Raw genomic sequence first — 22860 nt, forward strand, 5'->3', positions numbered from 1 at the left:
CGGACCATGGTTTATCATGGCTGCTGAGCCCTGACACCATGGTCAGTTCACGTGCCTCTGTCATCCGCTGTCTCTCCTCTGTCCTTTTCCTGTCAGCTCCCGTACGTGTGTGTGTGTGTGTGTGTGTGTGAGCCTCCCTTACTTCTGGTTTTAGTAGCAATATAAACTTTTAAAAAATTTACTGCTAGCCCCTCTCTTGCATCGAGCTATAATATGCAGTGTGTTTGAGGAAAACAAAGCATCTAAATACCATATTTGCATATATCTTCAGGCTGGGTATGCGATTCCTGGCCGCTCTCTGCCCCCATCTAAGGGCTACAGCAGGAGGAGCCAAGCGGCCAGCACAGCGGTCACATGACTTCCTGGCTGAGGTCAGCAGGAGATCTTGGCTCCTCCCGCTGTAGCCCCGGATTGGAGTAGGAGAGCGGCCGGGAGTCACATGACTGCAAAAATTGTATTTAGATGCTTCATTTTCCACAAACACTGTTTGTTATAGCTGGATACAAGAGAGGGGCTGGCATGCAATGTAATGTAATAAACACGTTAATATGGATACGGCTCACAGCAGGGGTCTGGTGTATCCCTGCTCGGCGTTTCAGGGACAAATCAAGCCCAAATTTTTGCCTGAATTAGGACCTGAAAACTGAGCCAAAGATGCACAGAACCCCTGTGCAATCTGCTCCGCAGCCACCACAGAGATGTGTGAACCGCCTCACTGAGAGCTGGTCAGTCTCCTGTCATGTAAATTTGATGTGGGAAAACCTGCGTCCAATTCGCACTAGTGCGAAGTTGTGAACCCAACCTAAAGTAAAGGTAAAGCATAATAATTGTTATTGCTCCAAATATTTTAGGAGTTTTATGGTCCCCTAAGGATCACCATACATGTTACATTCTGACTGTACATTTTCTATAAATGTAACCTTAGATCCACGAAATTTATATTAAGTAAAAACTAGAGGCACACCAAATGGAAATTTCGGTGGCACAACCGAAAAGGATGCACTTTGCTAAGAACAGCAAAAAGAAAAAAATTATAAATAATATATATATATATAAAATGTTTTATTTACAATTGTATTATATTCAACTTTTTAATTAATACTAATAATTTAAATGAATATAAATGTATTGTCGTCCATTATTGGCACCTTTAGCACAAGAAAAATGCCTCCCTTTAAAAATTCTATGTATGTCTTCACACTGGTCCATTGCACTTCTGTTGTGGTGTTAAAAATCCAGCTTGCTGCATTTTTGGTCAGTTTAAAAAAAAAAAAAAAAAACCTCCACCCCGTTGAAGTGCATTGAAAACACATCAATGCACCTGTGTAATTGTTTAGATGCGGTCACACGACCTATGAAAAACACACAATAAGCACAGTAAAATTGTGTCAAAATCACGTTTTTGGTGCCATTAGCGCCACCTTTTTCTTTATTGGCATACTGCCAAAAACACAATTTTTGGCCGCCAAAATTTTAGTGCATCTCTAGTGAAAACCTACCTAAAGTAACCAAATCAGGGAGGTTCTTGCACTACATAATCCTTGTCAGATCTAAAGGAGATTGTACAATCAGATTGCAACATGTGGTGGGCTTAAGCTATGTTCACAATAGCCTGCACAGTAAAACGCAGCATTTTTCAGTGCAGCGTTAGCTTGAGCAGGGAGCAGTGTGATGTACTCTTCAAACTCAACTTTATTTTAAATGTCCCTCAGGAACACTTTTTATATGTCACTGCACAGCAGTATTGTGTGTTGCGCTTCTTTGCAGTACCACCCAGTGCAATGTGGGAAAATGCAGCATGTTAGCACATCACCACAGCATTGTGGTGTTTATGAGGCACATAGAAGACAATTGTTTCTATGTCCTCCAGTGGTGATCTGATTTATCAAGGTCACCATAAAGAGTGGGAACATGCCCTTAAAGCAGCTATGACACCAGCGATTTAAAGTGGAACTTTATAGGAAAAGTAAAAATGGGAGAACAGGCAGGATTTTTGATGAATAAGAGACATGTCTCTTCTGCATTAGCCCCCGTTCACGAGCAGCGCGCCGCTACCTCGGAGCGGCCACCACGGACTTGATAACATTGAAGTCTATGGCGGTCGCCACCGGGTCGCCCCAAAGAAGCTCCGGACCCTTTTTCTAGGTCGGAGCGACTTGTGTCGCTCCTATTAGAACGGGTCCGCAGCTTCCCTATGGGAGGCGACCTGTGAGGCGACCAGGTCGCCTCACAGGTCGCCCTAGTGTGAACCGGCACTAAGGGTTACTTACCTGCCTGTCCGCCCCTGTACAGTGAGCTGCACACGCGCTCATTGTACAAATTCGGCAATGCACAGGAGTGAGGTCATCCTGGCCCAGCCAAAAAAAAGCAGCAGGCGATCAAGACCCAGAGGCCAGCTGCCCGAAGATGTCAGAGGCCTTTGTCACTGCTTGTGAAAGTTAGAGAAAATCCCAAATGTTGAGGTGCCACCAGAAGGTGGAGGAATAAATGAGAAATCTTCCAATGAGGACACTAGTTCTGGTGTCAAGTGCATGATGGGGGTCCTGAGGGATCCTCCTGGTGGCTCTGAGACGCCACAGGGCACAACTGCAAACCTACCAAGACATGGCTGTCCACCTAAAAAGACAGCTTGGGCAAGGAGAGCGTTAATCAGAGAAGCAGCCAAGAGGCCCATGGTAACTCTGGAGGAGCTGCAGAGAGCCACAACTCACGTGGGAGAATCTGTCCACTGACCATGACTATTAGTCATGCAATTCACAAATCTGGCCTTTCTGAAAGAGTGGCAAGAAGAAAGCCATTGTTGAAAGAAAGCCATAAGAAGTCCAGTTTGTAGTCTGCAAGAAGCCATGTGGGGGACACAGCAAACACGTGGAAGAAGGTGCTATGGTCAGATGAGACCAAAATTAAACTTAAAAGCAAAACGCTTTGTGTGGCAGAAAACACTGCACATCACCCTAAACACACCATGGACAGGGAAGCTGGTCAGAGTTGATGGGAAGATGGATAGAGCCAATACAGGGCAATTTTAAAAGAAAACCTATTAGAGTCTGCAAAAAACTTGAGACTGGGGTGAAATTTCTCCTTCCAGCAGAACAACAATCCTCAACATACAGCCAGAGCTACAATGGAATGGTTTAGATCAAAACATATTCATGTATTAAAATTGCCCATTCAAAGTGCAGACCTAAATCCAATTTGAATCTGTGGCAAGACTTGAAAAATTGCTGTTTACAGACACTCCCCATCCAATCTGACAGAGCTTGAGCTATTTTGCAAAGAAGAATGGGCAAAAATGTCACTCTCTAGATGTGCAAAGATGGTAGAGACATACTCTAAAAGACTTGCCGCTGTAACTGTAGTGAAAGGTGGTTCTACGAAGTATTGACTCAGGGGGGCTGAATACAAATGCACGCCACACTTTTCACATCTTTACTTAATTTGTCAAAAAAAAAAAAAAAAAATGAAAACCATTTATCATTTTCCTTCCACTTCACAATTATGTGTCACTTTGTGTTGGTCTATCACATAAAATCCCAATAAAATACATTTACGGTTTTGGTTGTAGCATGACAAAATGTGGAAAATTTCAGGGTATGAATACTTTTTCAAGGCACTGTAAACACAACACTATGGTAATCAATGAGCCCTCACACACAGTTACGTCTACATATGAAAATGTGCGCTGTGTTTTGTTGTGCACAAAAAAGTGGGACACAGCTGCAAATTTTACACACACAGATCAGCAGATGTTATGAGATTGTATGCAGGATCTTCTAGCTCTGACAGCAAGAACCTTTCTTGAAATTTATTTAGATCAGACAAGTCATGCCCATCTATAGTGTAAAATACAGACATTACAATTCTATCAGGCAACAGGGTTTAGCTTCACAGCATATTTTTTGGATTGATACCCACAGTCCAAAATGTTAGTAGTACCTCTAGGTGTCGCTACTCAGAGGTGATAAACTCATACCCTACTACCATTCCCTCTGGCAAGTGGGCTTACATTTTCTTCTCTTTCTCTCACTATTCTCTACCCACTCAAGAGAGACAGAGTTTTTCTTTTCATACTCTGATACATCTGATCCATACAGATCTACACTCTATGGCATTCTTCATTAGGCAGATATCCTACTGTCATCTCACACAATGTAAGGGGGTTGAACATATCCAAAAAAAAACGGACACAACTACTACGTTCCCTAAAGAGGGAGAGACCAGCCTTTGTTTTCTTACAAGAAACCCATTTTAGAACACATTAAATTCCTAAATTGACAATTTCTTTAATAAAGTCTTTCATGGTACCAATTCAGTAGCTAAGACTAAACGCATATCCATCCAAATAGGAAGAGGCTCCGGTTTTGAGCTCACTCAACAACCGGCAGATCCGGAGGGTTGGCATCTCTTTCTTAAGTGGAAGATTGGGAACTTACCTACTACATTAGTCAATGTTTATTTCCCCAACACTGCGCATGTTTCTTTTTGTCGCAAAATAATTGAGGAGTTATTTTGGGTTGCATCTGGGTGCATTATCCTGGGGGGAGATTTCAATATTCCGTTGGACCCCCTTCAGGATACATCAAACGGCAAATCAGCCATTGCCTTCCGCATACTCAGGGGACTTGGCGTGATGTTAAATTCTCTGACCTTAGTCGACTCGTGGCGAATAGCTAACCCACAAGGAAGAGACTTCCCTTACTATTCCACAGTTCACAATAAATACTCACAAATAGACTACATTTTTATATCCCAGAGACTTGGCAATCCTGAAGGAGGCTCACATAAGGGATCCAGACGTTCTCAGACCATGCTCCCCCCTCAGTTGCATTACAACTATATAACCTACCTTCTAAACCATGTACATGGCGACTTAATCCCTCTTTATTGACAGACTCCTCGATCATGACACGTATTTCAGAAACCAAAAGCACATATTTCCGTGAAAATATTACTGAGGAGATCTCCCCCCTTTCTATTTGGGAGGCACATAAGTGCGAGCAGAATTAATTAGCCTAGCTACTCAATGTAAAAAGGAATCTGACAGAGAATTACAATCCTTGATAGACAAAATCTCCAAACTAAAGCCTCGTACACACGCAACGAATTTCTGCCGATCGGTCGTCCATCTTTTGTCCAGAGTGGTGTTTTGTTGGTTGGAATGTGCTCTAGACTGCACACGAATTTTCCCGCCCGACAAAATTCTACTTCAGAAGTGATGTCATGTGTTGGATTGCTTTCTTTGTGTTCTTTCTTCACTGAGCATGCCCAGTCTTGCTCATAAGATTTTTCCCTGTCGAAATCTGTACTGATTGCACGAAAATCGGACGTGTTTTGACGTTGGACAAACATTTTATAGCCTGCGCACCAGATTTTTTTCGGCCAAAAAGTCGAAGTCAGTTGTCGGAAGCATCATACTAACAAGGCGAAAATCGGCCGATCGGACGTTGGACGAAAATTCCCGGCCGAATTTCCACTCGTGTGTACGGGCCTTTAAAGCACAACATAAAAGAACAGTGGCTGTAAAGTCAGCCTGTGATCTCTTAACTGCAGGCAAGGAACTACAAACTAAAATTGGATCTAAAAACCAAACACATTTTGTTCCTCAAACAAGGTTTTTTCTATCAACATGGTAATAAGAGCAGTAAATTCCTAGCTAGGGAACTAAGATATCAGATCATCCACACATTTCCCAGCTTAAATTAAAGCAGAGTTCCAGCCATTTCACTCACCTGTCCAACGGTCCAGCGATTAGGCCGCCCGAAGCCTCGATCCTCTCCCTCGGCATCACTGCTGTGGGCACCCGGCTGTGACAGTTTGCGGCTTCACAGTCGGGTACCCACTGCGCATGCGCGAGTCACACTGCGTGTTTTGACTGCCCGGCAATCTTCTGGGACCTCTGACATGTCCCAGAAATTTGCAGGGAGGGAGGGGGAGAGGAGAACTTCCGCTCAGGGTGCCGCGGCGCTCCGTGCGGAAGTGGGAGCGGGTACCTGTCAAAACTAGGTACCCGCTCCCCCCCCCAAAAATGACTTGGCATGTCAGGGAGTTAGAATACCTAAAGCGGAAGTTCCACTTTTGGGTGGAACTCCGCTTTAAGTATCAAGTATGAACTACATGTTGTGAAGTAGCGTTCATTAATCTTGACTTTATAATTTTACTGTTTGGAAAATTGTGCTTGTACATTTGTTGTTAAACCTCTTTTTTTTTTGTAATATAAAGTGTTTAGCTGAACACAAAAAATTAGAACACAGCTGCACCAGAGCCACACAGATCTGCAGATTTTACACATGAAAGCGCCTAAATGCATCAAAACACGAGCAATTTAGGTGCATATTTTCCGCAGGATCTTCTGCTAGCTCTGCCAGCAAAAAAAAACGACGTTTCCTGTAGAAAATATGCATATCGCTGTGTGCATGAGACTAGGTTCACACTGGGGCAGCTTCAAAGTCACCCGACTTTGAAGCCGCCCCACGCAGCGCAACTTTAGCTCAGCCTGCAAACAACTTAAAGAAGTCAATGCAAGTCGCCCCCCAAATAGTGGAGGAACCTTTTCGCTACATTGCACAGCTTGTCGCCCCTTGTTGTGAACCGAGCCTTAAAGTGGAACTTTACCCTTACATTATTCTATCAAAATTAGTGTGTCCTGTAAATTGTCTCCAGCATTGCTTCTGTTTCTTCTTGGTGGAGGCTGCCATTTTGCTGAAGCCCAAAGCCCCAGCTGTAAATTATAAAGCAGAACTAAACTCATCAATTTATCAGTTTCAAAAAACAGTTTGATTTGATTGGGTCCTTAACCAAACTGTCAAACCATCAAATGGCTGTTGTCATAACTGATCACATGTGTAGCACCATGGCAGTTGCAGATCAAACAGAAGCAGCTTCCTTGACTGTAAAGGACAGGAGGTTTTAATTCCACTTTAACCACTTAAGCCCCGGAAGATTTTACCCCCTTCCTGACCAGGGCCTATTTTGCGATTCGGCACTGCGTGGCTTTAACGGACAATTGCACGGTTATGCGACGCTGTACCTAAATGAATTTGGCGTCCTTTTTTTCCCACAAACAGAGCTTTCTTTTGGTGGTATTTGATCACCTGTGCGATTTTTTTGATCATGCGCTATAAACAAAAAAAAGAGCGAAAATTTTGCAAAAATAACAATATTTTTCATTTTTTATATGAAATTCCCCCCAAAAAATGTAAAAAACAAAATTTAACATTTTAGGCCAATTTTTTTTTTTACCATAGGTTTGGAAAAAAAAAAAAAAAAAAAAAAAAATCGCAAAAAGCGTATTTTGATTGGTTTGCGCAAAAGTTATTGCGTTTACTAACAAAGGGAAAGATTTTTGTCATTTTTGTTGTTTTTTTTTAGCGTGTAATGGCAGCGATCTGCGATTTTTTTGCGGGACTGCGACATTGGGGTTACCAGTGACATTTCTACAGTAATCAGTGCTATACATATGCACTGTTACTGTAAAAATGACACTGGCAGTGAAGGAGTTAACTGTATTGGAGAGGGAGGGGTTAAGTGTGTCCTAGGGGCGTACTTCTAACTGTGATTGGCTGTGGCTCTACATAGCAGAACCGTATGATCACCATTCTTACACAGGGGAGAATGACAGGCGGCTTGTTTACACTAGCCGCCTTCCTTTCTCCCGCTGTCACGGACGATCGGGTCCGCCGGGCCCACGCGTGTGGGGGGGGGGGGGAGGTCCGTGGCGGCGCTCGCTCCCAAAATCCTTACAGGCTAGCGACGTAGCCCTACGTTACTCTGCCTGCGACGGGCTGACTGCCGACGTAAATAGTCGTGTGGTAGTCGGCAAGTGGTTAAGGCTGTCAGCAGAGCCTAACAATGGAGAGCAAGGCAGCATGTGCAGAGCAGGGTGAGGCAGTGTATTACTGGATTTTTAACAGTATAGGCACTTTTTTTAAATGTTTTACTAAACTTTCTGATTAAAATTCCCCCAGAAGGTTTTACCCCCTTAACGGCCATTTTTTGTGATACAGCATTGCTTTAACTAACAATTGCAATTGCGTGGTACCAAATAAAATTTACAACCTTTTCCCACAAATAGAGCTTTCTTTTGGTGGTATTTGACGACCTCTGCAATTTTTTTTTTTTTGCGCTATAAACAAAAAAGACAATTTTCAATAAATTTAAAAAAAATATATATATATTTTTTATTTTCGGCTATAAAACACACCCAATAAAAAAATGTAAAAAATCTGATGAAAATTTTTCATCAGTTTAGGCCAATTTGTATTCCTCTACATACTTTTGGTAAAAAAAAAAAAAAATCCCAAAAAGTGTGTATTGATTGGTTTGCGCACAAGATATAGCAACTACAAACTATGTCATAGATTTATGGACTTTTTATTTTTAATGCTTTTAATAGTAATGGCGGCGATAAGCGATTTTTAGCGGGACTGCGACATTGCAGGGGACAAATCTGACACTAAGTGACATGTTTTTGGGGACCAGTGACACTAATACAGTGATCAGTGCTAAAAAAAATGCAGTGTCACTGTATAAATGACACTGCCAGGAAAGTGGTTAACATCAGAGCCGATCAAAATGTTTATGTTTGTTCCAATGAAGTGCTTTCTAACTGTGTGGGGGATGTACTGACTGCATGAAGAGAGAGAGATCTTGTGTTCCTACTAATCAGGAACACAGAACACAAGATCTCTCTCTTCCGGTCTGACAAAACTATGGTCTACCTTGTTTACATTGGCAGACCACTGTTCTGTCATTCCTCTGAACGATCGCGGGTAGCCATCGTGGCCGCAGGACCTGCTGATCGGCTCCCGCTGTGTCCAATCACAGGAGGAGCGCAGCTAGACCCCCTAGAGCCAATGAAAACAATCACTTACAGGTACGCGATTAAAGTAATGTACGTGGGGCGGTCTTAACAGGTTAAGGAAAGGTGGGCTTAGTCCTTTTTAAAGCGGAACTAAACCATTCGATTTAACTGTTTCCAAAAAAGTTATGTTCCCGGAATGCTGTTACCTTTGATTATGTTCTCATCCCAACTGTCAAACCATCAAATGGCTGGTGTCATAACTGATCACATGTGCAGCACCACGGCAGTTGTAGATCAAAGCTAGCTAAGATGAAAGCTGGCCAAAATGAATAGGAGCTATTGGACGGTTTGACAGTTTGGTTGAGAGCACAAGCAAATGTGTCAGTTAGAACTCTTCGCATGCTGAGAATGTAACTGTTTGTATAAACTTTTAGATCCATGGTTTAGTTCCGCTTTATTTGCTGAAAAAAATGACAGTTATTCTGTAAAGAGTCTGTGGCTGTGAAAAAAAAAAATAAAAACACATACTTTAGCCCTGTTTCACATTGATCCTACTTGGAAATCATGCTGCTTCACTTCAAGTAGCACAATCAAAAAGTAGCAGGTCAGCACAATTTCAAGTGCTACTTAAAGCGGAGTTCCAGCCATTTACTCACCTGTCCAACGGTCCAGCGATGCGGCCGCCGGAAGCCTCGATCCTCTCCCTCGGCGCCAGCATCACTGCTGTGGGCACCCGGCTGTTACAGTTTGCGGCTTCACAGCCGGATACCCACTGCGCATGCGCGAGTCGCGCTGCGCGCCGTGATTGGCCGGCAATCTTCTGGGACCTCTGACGTGTCCCAGAAGATTGCAGGGAGGGAGGGGGAGAGGAGAACTTCCGCTCAGGGCGCCGCGGCGCTCCGAGCGGAATTGGGAGCGGGTACCTGTCAAAACTAGGTACCCGCCCCCCCCAAAAAATGACATGCCAAATGTGGCATGTCGGGGGGGTCAGGACTCCCTAAAGCGGAAGTTCCACTTTTGGGTGGAACTCCGCTTTAAAAGACATCTGTGCGGCTTCATGCACAGATATCTATAGAAGATGCACCCAAAATCAGCAAAAGTAGTGCAGGAGCTACTTTTGCAAATCAGTGCGGCGCCGCAAAGTCGGCATTGCACTGATTGGAACGGAGCAATTGCCAGCAATAGGCTGCGACTTGTCACGCAATTTGACCTGTCAAAAAGTATGACAACTCGCTCCAATGCGAATTAGGGTTTAAACGGTTGCTGGAAAAAAAATTTACACAGCAGAACTAAAGGAGTCAATACTCCCCTTTCCAATAGTCCCTTGTCGGCACCCGTGTGCCGATGTTATGGCCCGCCACACAGGGATCTGGCTGCTGTAAGTTAAGCCACGCATGCGCAGCTCAGTTTCCATTCCTGAGATTGCTGTGAGCAGGCAGGCAGGTAGGTAGGTGTACTTCATTGCAGAAGACACATTGCATGTCTCCTGTGCAATAAAACATCAACCCAAAGAACTTTAGGGCCCCTTTCACACGGGTATTCCATTCGTCCGTATTTCATCTATCCGTTGATGGATGAAAAACGGACATGAATGCATCTTTATGGATTATCCTTTTACACCCATGTCGATTTTTTTTTTTTTTTTAAAGGATCAAAGCTCTATTTTTGTTCCAGAAAAAAAAAGCAACAGGAACAGGCGAAAAACAGATGTAAACGAACACATGGTCCGTTTTTGCATTGGTAGTGGATGTAAAAAAAAAAAAAAAAAGAAAATAACTGATGAAAAACTGAAACCATTTTTTCTTTGACTGAACTGATAAAACTAACTGGACACCTGTGTGAAAGGACCCTGAATGTGTAACACGTTCAGCATCAGGGTGGATAAAAAAAAAAAAAAAATCAAATTCATTTTTTTTTTAAAAACTCATATTTTTAATAAAATGCTTTTGGAGTAAAAATCTATCTAAAGATAGTTTTTTATTTAGGATACATTAACATTTTAGTTTATTTAGCATGAAATTGAGCTTAGTTATGTAGCATGAGGCTGTATATTCATTCTGCAATAAATTTTTGGTAAACTCATTTAATCAATCCAAGCTGAGATAACATGCACTGCATTGAGGCATTCACACAATTTCACAGTAACTACCAGCAAGAATGAGTCCTTACATTTGAAGAGCACCTGTCATTTCACATCCATTATGACAGCGCCCGTTAGCAGGCATCCACTCACCTGCTGCCTACCAGCTATCCCATAAAGTCAATGGGAACGTCGGCGAGTTAACAGCGGGTCAGAGAAGAAGCTGCTACGAGACAGGGATGACAGCTGACCTTTAAAAATTTGGATGTTAAGGCCCGTACACACGTACCGATTGTCAGCTGAAACTGTTTGGTCGCCGAACGATCGGCCGATTTTCGGCTTGTTAGTATGATGCTTCCGACAGCGCACTTTCGGCCGAACAGAATCTGTCGTGCAGGCATTAAAATTTTTGTATGCCGACACCAGAACGGCCGATTGTTCGCCAGTCAGTACAGAATTCGGCCGACAGACAGCAGATTTGAAAGACTGGGCATGCTCAGAGAAGAAAAGAAAAAACACAGGGAAAGTTAACCATCACATGACATCACTTCTGCAGTCGGCTGTTGTTGGCCGACAAAATTCATGTGCAGTCTTTTGCAGTTTTCAACAGACACGACAGCCCTGGACAAAAGACGGCCGATCGTTCGGCCGACGATCGGTACGTGTGTACGGAGCTTTAATCAAGCCTTTTTACTAGGGATTTAAATCAAATCCACCCTGTTCAGCATGCACCCCCCTCTCCTTCCCTGTGACAGCTGGCGGGGGATCCTCTTCCAGCACCCACTGTCACTATCTGAAAACAGCAAGGCCAGCCGGGGCTCCACCCACACTGCCTGTGCATGGACTAAAAGAACTGTCGGTCTCGCAGGCTGATGGCTTGTGGATGTCAATGAACTGTGAGGTTGCTGGTGAGCGATCTCCTAGTTCAGTGATCTTCCTGCCCATACCAGAGGCACAGGCAGACAGCGACCCTGGGAGTCTGGCACTGCAGCCACCATCTGCTGATTGCAGGTACAATGCTCTGCAGGCTCCTTAGCAGAAAAATAATGCACATCTTTTACCTTAAGAATTATGAATGAGCACTCATTTATTTTTTTTCAAAATGTGAAATTACCCTCTAATTCTGTTTTATAATTGATCAGCCTGTAACGGGAATGATTTGTACTTACCTTCCCCGCAGCCACACTCTACAGTGGCTTAAGACCCTTCAGCATTAGACACTTCTGCTGTCAGATCCTTGGTCCCCGGTGCAGTTCCAGTCCCTGATTACTGTGTCCTGTAGTGATGGGGGGGGGGGGTTGCAGAAGGACGCACGGTGGCGGTCCAGGAACTGGACACTCCCAGAAGTGTCAGATGCAGATGCCTGTTCTTCCACAGAGGGAAGGTGGCGGTCCAGGAACTGGACACTCCCAGAAGTGTCAGATGCAGAAGCCTGTTCTTCCACAGAGGGAAGGTGGAGGACCAGGAACTCGACACTCCCAGAAGTGTCAGATGCAGATGCTGTTCTTCCACAGAGGGAAGGTGGCGGTCCAGGAACTGGACACTCCCAGAAGTGTCAGATGCAGAAGCCTGTTCTTCCACAGAGGGAAGGTGGAGGACCAGGAACTGGACACTCCCAGAAGTGTCAGATGCAGATGCCTGTTCTTCCACAGAGGGAAGGTGGAGGACCAGGAACTCGACACTCCCAGAAGTGTCAGATGCAGATGCCTGTTCTTCCACAGAGGGAAGGTGGCGGTCCAGGAACCCGACACTCCCAGAAGTGTCAGATGCAGATGCCTGTTCTTCCACAGAGGGAAGGTGGCGGTCCAGGAACCCGACACTCCCAGAAGTGTCAGATGCAGATGCCTGTTCTTCCACAGAGGGAAGGTGGAGGACCAGGAACTGGACACTCCCAGAAGTGTCAGATGCAGATGCTGTTCTTCCACAGAGGGAAGGTGGCGGTCCAGGAACTCGACACTCCCAGAAGTGTCAGATGCAGATGCTGTTCTTCCACAGAGGGAAGGTGGAGGACCAGGAACTCGACACTCCCAGAAGTGTCAGATGCAGATGCCTGTTCTTCCACAGAGGGAAGGTGGCGGACCAGGAACTCGACACTCCCAGAAGTGTCAGATGCAGAAGCCTGTTCTTCCACAGAGGGAAGGTGGCGGTCCAGGAACCCGACACTCCCAGAAGTGTCAGATGCAGATGCCTGTTCTTCCACAGAGGGAAGGTGGAGGACCAGGAACTCGACACTCCCAGAAGTGTCAGATGCAGAAGCCTGTTCTTCCACAGAGGGAAGGTGGCGGACCAGGAACTCGACACTCCCAGAAGTGTCAGATGCAGATGCCTGTTCTTCCACAGAGGGAAGGTGGCGGACCAGGAACCCGACACTCCCAGAAGTGTCAGATGCAGAAGCCTGTTCTTCCACAGAGGGAAGGTGGCGGTCCAGGAACCCGACACTCCCAGAAGTGTCAGATGCAGATGCCTGTTCTTCCACAGAGGGAAGGCGGAGGACCAGGAACTCGACACTCCCAGAAGTGTCAGATGCAGAAGCCTGTTCTTCCACAGAGGGAAGGTGGCGGACCAGGAACTCGACACTCCCAGAAGTGTCAGATGCAGAAGCCTGTTCTTCCACAGAGGGAAGGTGGCGGTCCAGGAACCCGACACTCCCAGAAGTGTCAGATGCAGAAGCCTGTTCTTCCACAGAGGGAAGGTGGCGGTCCAGGAACCCGACACTCCCAGAAGTGTCAGATGCAGAAGCCTGTTCTTCCACAGAGGGAAGGTGGCGGTCCAGGAACCCGACACTCCCAGAAGTGTCAGATGCAGAAGCCTGTTCTTCCACAGAGGGAAGGTGGCGGTCCAGGAACCCGACACTCCCAGAAGTGTCAGATGCAGATGCCTGTTCTTCCACAGAGGGAAGGTGGCGGTCCAGGAACCCGACACTCCCAGAAGTGTCAGATGCAGATGCCTGTTCTTCCACAGAGGGAAGGTGGAGGACCAGGAACTCGACACTCCCAGAAGTGTCAGATGCAGAAGCCTGTTCTTCCACAGAGGGAAGGTGGCGGACCAGGAACTCGACACTCCCAGAAGTGTCAGATGCAGAAGCCTGTTCTTCCACAGAGGGAAGGTGGCGGACCAGGTAAGTGTCACTCCTGGCTGGACTAATATAAAACTTTACCCAGTGACACAGTCACCTTAATACCAGTTACACATGGCAAACTGTACAGTGGGAAGCATATATTCCATGCTGATATTCCAATGACACTGATCTATGGGACATTTCCAGGGACAAGCCCATAGCAGCTGAGCCTGTCCCTGGAAAGCAAGGCCTGCAGCGGCTACATGACCCAGCTACACTATGGCGGCGGGGAGGACCCCTTCAGGACACACACTCACCTAGAACTAGCCGGGCCACATCTGAAGGGAGTAGCATGGCTGTGCCCGGACAGGGACTGTCATCCAGAGACCAGCCGAGGACCCCGACACCCGCTGCTCTCCCGCGCTGCACGGTGGTGCACACTCTAATCCTTCCCCCCGGCTAACACGGCTGCGCTCTTCAGTTCCGCACCCCTGACACACACACAGGTCACACAGCAGCTCCAGTGCTGGGAGTGCAGCCATCCTCACACAGCTGACACACTGTGTGATTGGTCAGAATTCAAAGAAGAAACTACACCTAAGACCAACATTCTTTTTTTGTAGATGTGTATAGAGCAGTGAGAGATTATTGCCCTGTGAGAATGACTCCCAACTGTCTCTGATTTGGAACAATCTCCCTGGTGTCCCTCTTTCCCTTTGTCCCTCATTTTGGTCTGATCTATAGAGATGTATATAAAAGGCACTTTTTATCTTTCAAAAAGTGTTTCCCAGTGCTAAACCTTTCATCCAATTTCTAAATCGCTGCATTTCAAAAGCCAATATAAAGGAATAGTAGTGGTAAAAACAAAAGCACCTTTCGTAACATGTTACACGTTACACCCATATTCAGGGTTTAACATGTAATATTTTACAATTGGACCGGCCCCCTGATCCCTGCTCTGACAGCATTTTTTTAATCTGTAACAGCTATCGGGGGGGGGGGGGGGGAGAGATCCCTGCTACCTGTCACAATGTAAAAAAAAAACACGGCTGTGAAGATCTGGAGGGCCAAGGGCTAGAGTCAGCTGCCAGAATGTGCTGGATTCTGAGACCGGGCAGGCAGAGATGAGGTGGTGCTGCGGCTGCACAGAGAGATGCAGGATCTGTAGAAGAAGTCCAGGGATAGGGGTGGGGGGAAGCCTCTCCATGGCTGCAGGGAGAAGCGCTGGGCCTGACCGAGTTCTGTCCTCCTCTCTGCTGCCATCTGCTGGGACAAGGTGGGGGCAGAGATGAGGTGGTGCTGCAGCTGCACAGAGAGGCGCTAGATCTGTAGGAGGAGTCTTGGGGGGCAGAGAGGAGCCTCTCCGCGACTGGAAGGAGAAATGCTGGGTCTGGCGGAGTTCTGTCCTACTCTCTGTTGCCGTCTTCTGAGACAAGATCGGGCGGAGACAAGGTGGTGCTGAGTCTGCACAGAGAGATGCAAGATCTGTAAGAGGAGTCCCGGGGGGGGGGGGGGGGGGGGGTTAGAGAAGAGCCTCTCAACGGCTGCAGAGAGAAGCGCTGGGTCTGACCGAGTTCTGTCCTCCTCCCTGCTGCCATCTGATGGGACAAGGGATGAGGTGGTGCTGCAGCTGCACAGAGAGGCGGTAGATATGTAGGAGAAATCCTGGGGGGTGGTGGCAGAGTGGAGCCTCTCCATGGCTGCAGGGAGAAGCGCTGGGTCTGGTGGAGTTCTGTCCTCCTCTCTGCTGCCATCTGCTGGGACAAGGTGGGGGCAGAGATGAGGTGGTGCTACAGCTGCACAGAGAGGCGGTAGATATGTAGGAGAAGTCCTGGAGGGGGGGCAGAGTGGAGCCTCTCCATGGCTGCAGGGAGAAGCGCTGGGTCTGGCGGAGTACTGTCCTACTCTCTGTTGCCGTCTCCTGAGACAAGGTCAGGGCGGAGACGAGGTGATGCTGAGTCTGCACAGAGAGATGCAAGATCTGTAGGAGGAGTCCTGGGGGGGGCAGAGAGGAGCCTCTCCACAGCTGCAGGGAGAAGCGCTGGGTCTGACCGAGTTCTGTCCTCCTCTCTGCTGCCATCTGCTGGGACAAGGTGGAGGCAAAGAGGAGGTGGTGCTGGAGCTGCACAGAGAAGTGATCTGTAGGAGAAGTGCTGGGGGGGGGCAGAGTGGAGCCTCTCCACGGCTGCAGGGAGAAGCGCTGGGTCTGGTGGAGAAGTGCTGGGGGGGGTGGCAGAGTGGAGTCTCTCCACGGCTGCAGGGAGAAGCGCTGGGTCTGGTGGAGAAGTGCTGGGGGGGGGGCAGAGTGGAGCCTCTCCACGGCTGCAGGGAGAAGCGCTGGTTCTGGTGGAGAAGTGCTGGGGGGGGCAGAGTGGAGCCTCTCCACGGCTGCAGGGAGAAGCGCTGGGTCTGGTGGAGAAGTGCTGGGGGGGGGGTGGCAGAGTGGAGTCTCTCCACGGCTGCAGGGAGAAGCGATGGGTCTGGTGGAGAAGTGCTGGGGGGGGGCAGAGTGGAGCCTCTCCCCGGCTGCAGGGAGAAGCGCTGGGTCTGGTGGAGAAGTGCTGGGGGGGCAGAGTGGAGTCTCTCCACGGCTGCAGGGAGAAGCGCTGGGTCTGGTGGAGAAGTGCTGGGGGGGGGCAGAGTGGAGCCTCTCCACGGCTGCAGGGAGAAGCGCTGGGTCTGGTGGAGAAGTGCTGGGGGGGCAGAGTGGAGTCTCTCCACGGCTGCAGGGAGAAGCGCTGGGTCTGGTGGAGAAGTGCTGGGGGGGGGGGGGCAGAGTGTAGCCTCTCCACGGCTGCAGGGAGAAGCGCTAGGTCTGTCCTCCTCTCTGCTGCCATCTGCTGAGACAAGGTGGTGGCAGAGACGTGGTGGTGCTTCGGCTGCACAGAGAGGCGTTGGATTTGTAGGAGAAGTCCTGGGTGGGGGGCAGAGAAGAGCCTCTCCACGGCTGCAGAGAGAAGCGCAGGGTCTGGCAAAGTTCTGTCCTCCTCTCTGCTGCCGTCTGCGGCAACAAGGTGGGGGCGGAGGTGAGGGGGGTGCTGCAGTGGCAGGAAAGGTGGGAGGGCCACATGAAATGGCCTGGAGGGCCAAATTCTTGGGTTTTTGGCATATGTGCTTTAGAGGCTCCAGAAACAAAAATTAATAAATGTGCATTTTTTTACCTGCCAAAAAAATGTGCATTTATTATTTTTTGTTAAAAGGTGAACTTATCCTTTAACTAATATTTTTGCTAATTGGTGTCCCTAATTCCCACCTCTCAAAGTTGGGAGGTATAAATTAATTCTGGTGACAAGTGTATGATGGGGTCCTGAAGGAACGTGCACCACATAAAGTGTGGGTCATAAGTATTTCCCTGGTGTGAAGGGTTTCCAGGGACCCAGTGCCTCCTGATTTAAGACCGCACTACTTCATCTACTTTCATAAGACTTCCACAGAAGTTTGAATAATTATTTATAAAGAAAAAACTAACAAACTATATCTGACTCTTATGAAGATAAGGTTTAACAGACTGTGCTCCCTTGCCTGGTCAGGGGTTGGAAAGGCAGAGGGCCCGTGGGGTCAAGTCTTCCCTGGTGATGTCCTGGGGATGCCAGAGTAGCACTCTGGGTTTGGGACCCCACTGTGCGAAATTGCACAAGGCCTTTTGTCCAAGGCTGGGGCAATTTAAGCTAGCATGCCACAAGGCCTTGCCAATGCACCTGCACTGACACTTTTTTCATTTGGCTCATTTGTTTTCTCTCCACATGTGTCGCCCTGGATAATGAGCCTACTCTGAAGTCTAGGGGAGGATGTATGGCCATTAGGTTCCTTCCTCCCCGGCTTTGGGGGAGTTCTCTCTTCGGGAGAATGAAACCCTCAGAGATTGCATCATCTCATCCTGCCTTGTTGCTAGGTGGTTGCTAAGAGACTTCCAGCTGCTGCTGTTCACCTTCACCATCACAGGAGCGAGTTCTCCACTTTAACTATGCAATACATATCATACCTGGAGTTTAGCTTTAGGGCCAGTTCACACCAACCCTACACATGAATCGCACAGGAACATGCTTAGCGTTCCTGTGCAATTCACATGCGCTTCTGTGTGTTGCCATTTCAGCCCCTTTGTTTTAAATGGGCTAAAATCGCACTGCACCAAAAGTAGTGCATGCACTACTTTTTTAAAATGCACTGTAACCAGATCACATTGTACAAAAGTACCATGCGATTCATTGCAAGCAAGTGCAGGCAAACACATTGCATTTGCAGCCTGTGTTTAGGATGTTGTTAACTTTCTATTGACACCCACTGCAGATCACAAATGGAGTGCGTTTTGCATGTGGTCTTAATTACACAGAAATGCACAGCACATTCCGGTGCGATTCATGTGCTGGCATGGTGTGAAGTGGCCCTAAAACAGAACGAAACCCTCCTCTCCTTTACAGCCAAGGTAGCTGCCATCTTGGCCCCTGTTAATCTGCAGTTGCCATAGTGCTGCACGTCCTCAGTTATGACACGAGCAATATGATGGTTTGATAGTTTGCCAGACAGTAGAAGCAAATGTGACAGTTATCAATCACACAATGCCTTGAATGTAATTGTTTTGGGAAACTATTAAATCATTGGGTTAATTTCCAATTTAAATGAGAAGAAAAGAGGAATGGAGAAATTTGTTTACATAAAAGGGACAGTTGGGACTATGTAATAAACCCATCTGTCCTCAGAATAGGCCACAGTGAACACTGGGCACTGAGCCCTTTGGGGCAGGTGGAAGGCAGTGGCAGTGGCACAGGTGCACCATGCAGCTCCCCCTGCTGGCAGTCTCTAAAACTCTACAAGAGGCTAAGATCTGCTGTGGCTGAAGGGTGCATCGCATGGTATTACTGTTTAGAGCAGCTTGCGCCCAGGAAGAATGCCCAAAAAGCAGACTGTTTGTGCCCCAGAGTGGGGTTAGACTGTACGCCTGTGCCTTCTGCTCGTACCATAATGCTGGGATCTTATGCACCAGGGTTAAATACTTGATGGGGGAGCTGGATTTATAAAAACTAGAATAGCTGTGCATGGCAACCAATCAGTTCCTATCTTCAGCTTGTTTAATTAACCACTTCAATACCGGGCTCTTTCAACCCCTTCCTGCTCAGGCCAATTTTCAGCATTGTCACATTTTTAATGACAACTACTCAGTCATGCAACACTGTAACCACATTACATTTTTAACCTTTTTTTTTTTTTTAGACAGAGCTTACTTTTGATGGTATTTAATCACCACTGGAGTTTTATTTTTTGCTAAATAAACAAAAAAACACAGAAAAAAATTGGGAAAAAAAAGTTTTTCTTAGTTTCTTTAATAAAATTTTGCAAATAAGCAATTTTTCTTCTTTACTGATGTGCGCTGATGAGGCTGCACTGATGTCCTCTGATGGACACCAATGAGGCTGCACTGATGGGCACTGATAAGCTGCACTGATGAGAAGGCACTGATAGGCAACACTGATAAGCTTCACTGATAGGGCTGCTCTGATAATCAGGGCACTGATTATCAGTGTTAAAGTACTTACTGTGCCCCTCACTGATTAGCCCTCATTTCCTTACATGCTGTCTCCATGTGAGGAAAGGAGAGCCAATAATTAGCAAGTTTGTTTACATAGTGACAACTGTGATTGGACCCAGTTGATCGCATGGTAAAGGACCACTGTGATTGGCCCTTTAGGCTCCATGTACACGGGACGCTGGAAATGGCCGTTTAGGAGCAGTTGGGCGTTTTTTTCAGAAGCCCCTGAACCCATCTACATTTTATCTTATCTGTCCATGTACACCAGGTCGTTTACAGTCATTTGCAGGCAGTTGCGTTCAGGGACTGTTTTTAGAACGCAATTATTTGCGTTCGAACGTGTGTTTCCCGACGTTTCAAACGCACAAACGCGTCCGAACGCGCCTAAACGCGTCCGAACGCGCCTGAACGCGATGACCCGCGTTTAGCGTTTGTGTTTTTCCATTTTAAAGGGGAATCATTTTTTTGACCTCTAGGAACGCTTCTAAACGCAAACGCCCGCAAACGCTGCTAAACGCCCGCTAAACGCGGGTACAAACGCGTCTGAACGGACGTTTCAAACGTCCTAAAAATTCCAGCATTCAAAGGGACTTTTAACAACGTCCCGTGTACATGGAGCCTTACCCTGATCTGTAATCCGCTGTGTCCAAGGCACACAGCTATCACAGAGCGCCCCTGATGTGCCCCCCCACCCCCGGGTTACACGCGTTAGGTGCACACGTAGGAGGACGTCCCCCCAGAACTGGTTAGCCGCTGTAGCCATTTATCCGCTATAGTGCAGGTGGAAAGTGGTTAAGGCAATTAAACCAATCAATTTAACAGTTTCCCAAAACAGTTCCATTCAAGATATGCCACAAATGATAACTGTCTCCACTTTTCATCCAAGGAACCTGCCATCTCAGCCTCTGTTGATCTGCAGTTGTCATGGTGCTGCACATGTGACTAGTTATGACAGCAGCCATTTGATGGTGGGACTGTTTCATTGAGAACACAAGCAAATGTGACGGTTAGCAATCCCTGCATCAAAAGAATATAACTGTTTTTTGAAACCGTTAAATTGATGGGTTTAAATGGAAGCTAGAAGCTGATTGGCTGCCATGCACAGCTGCTCCAAATTCTGTCTGCTCCAGTGTTGATCATTTTCCCTCACTGTGTGCATGAGGCCTAAAGCCCCGTACACACGTACCGATCGTCGGCCGACCGATCGGCCGTCTTTTGTCCCCGGGCTGTCGTGTCCGCTGAAAAGTGCAAAAGACTGCACTCGAATTTTGTCCGCCGACTGCAGAAGTGATGTCATGTGATGGTTAACTTTCCCTGTGTTTTTTCTTTTCTGAGCATGCCCAGTCTTGCAAATCTGCTGTCTGTCGGCCGAATTCTGTACTGACTGGCGAACAATCGGCCGTTCTGGTGTCGGCATACAAAAATTTTAATGCTTGCATGACAGATTCTGTTTGGCCGAAAGTGCGCTGTTGGCTGTCGGAAGCATCATACTAACAAGCCGAAAATCGGCCGACCGTTCGTCGGCCGAATCTTTTCGGCTGACAATCTGCACGTGTGTACGGGCCTTTAGGCTAGGTTCACACATAAGCAGCTTGGGGAATGCTAATCGCACCCGTTCCTGATCCACAAGCAGAACATGCTGTTCTTTAGCAGATGTGGGGGGGGGTGTTCTTAATATTCAATGGCACTTCACAGTCCCACATATTGGAAACCACGGCATGTTTTTGAGCGTGCTGCAGCTCCGTGCAGTTCTGTGCGTCTGCATTTTGAAAAAAAAGGGTCGGGGAATTTTTCCTATTTTCCACAGGTACATCGGCCATTTGGGCTGCTGTGCCCATGCAAATACAGCACACAGGACTCGCACAAGCATGAACCTAAATTTAATCCTAAGTTTTTGTTCCTGGAAATGAAGGACCCTGGAAATGGAAACACACTTCTAAAACCCATAGGTGACATATTGCACTGTACTCCTAATATTATTATACAGGATTTATATAGTATACACTATGTATACACTTTTTAGACTTGAAATGTGCACTTTTTTTTTTTTTTTTTATGAAAATCTATCTTTTATTTGACATCAGATAAATGTTTCTTAGTTTTTGTAAAGTGGAACATGTCAGTCTCAGCAGAGCACAGACATGGCCATGACAGTACAGGAGCACAGAGCTGAGGAGTGTTTATGTTTATAACCAGGAAGGCGGGATATCGGCACTGTGTTCTATGCGGAACTGAAAGGGAAAGTGCTGCGGAAGGAATAGAGTGTGACACCGCAGACAGCGTGGAACAGACAGGGGGACCAGCAAGGAGGTGAGCAGAGCAATGTTTATACTGGAGGCGGTAATGACATAACGGAGGGAGCACCGGGGAGTACTGGAGGTGGTAATGACATAACGGAGGGACCCTGTGATGGGCGATGAGCGCTGTCAGTGCATTGGGGACTATGAGAGTAGGTGAGGAGTGCAGTGAGCGCTACTGGAGGCAGTCATGACATGGCTTGAGAGATCTGCCTGCAGAAACCAAGAAAACTTGCTGACTGCATGGAATTGATGGCCTACAGCACAGTGACTGACAGCTGTCAGGGCTGTATATACTGGATTATATACAGAGCACATCTGTATCATTCTTTATATACTATTGAATGTTTTATATTCACATGCATTATTGTGGTATTAATCCCAAAAACAAACATTTCGTTATATTGCAGTTTACCAATTCTGCATTAGGTTTTTTTTTAGGCTTTTTTTTTTTTATTTGCACCCGGGGATCCAGGCAGTAAGTCCTGTTTTTCAAAAGAACAAGCTGCCCTGCTAATATAGCAGCTAGAGGGGTGAGACAAACCATTTAACACTAAGAGGGGTGCTTACAATGATCAGCTTTTACTTATTTATAAACCAAAAGGGAATGAACTGTAACGGCTTAAAAAGTGTTAGCTAGAGTTTGGCTTTAATTTGTTAGTGTATCAAAAGTCTGCTAGTCCACCTAATTACTCCCCCCGAACCAAAGGTTAGAGAGGAGCTTCAGTCCGCCCCCCCCCCCCCCCCCAAAAAAAAAAAATTAAAATTAAAAGTCAGCAGCTACAAAGCTTGTAAGTGCTGACTTTTCTTTTTAATAATTTTTATTGAAGTTTTCAAAAGATAATTTAAGTACAAAAAAACAGTACAGTCATTTTCTTTGGTCCATTGGAGCATGCAGTACTGGTTACAAAAGATAAGATATTATCAGTCAGTACTATGTAACCCATTATGAGGTCAGATAGCTGAGCCATACTTTAGATGGATCTGTGACAGGGTGTGAACTACTTCTACATGTTCCTCAAGGTGCTGACTTTAAATATAAGGACACTTACCTGTCCAGGGATCCTCTTCAGTCGGCTTCGGGCGCAGGCGCTGGGTATC

The 22860-nt window shown here is 46.7% G+C and overlaps 1 protein-coding gene across 2 annotated transcripts in view; it reads right to left on the reverse strand.

Annotated features, from left to right (window-relative positions):
- NPAT (nuclear protein, coactivator of histone transcription) overlaps nucleotides 1-14347 on the reverse strand; it is a 126193-nt gene extending 111846 nt beyond the window's left edge. For both annotated transcript variants that reach the window (XM_082248437.1, XM_082248436.1), the window contains exon 1: nucleotides 14256-14347. In XM_082248437.1, coding sequence (XP_082104563.1) covers nucleotides 14256-14292 — 37 coding nt within the window. In that variant the 5' untranslated portion in view covers nucleotides 14293-14347. The remainder of the gene's footprint in view (nucleotides 1-14255) is intronic.
- Nucleotides 14348-22860: the final 8513 nt, after the last annotated feature.

Source organism: Pelophylax lessonae (genome assembly GCF_965119305.1).
Source record: "Pelophylax lessonae genome assembly, chromosome: 2".
In the NCBI taxonomy this organism is placed as follows: Eukaryota; Metazoa; Chordata; class Amphibia; order Anura; family Ranidae; genus Pelophylax; species Pelophylax lessonae.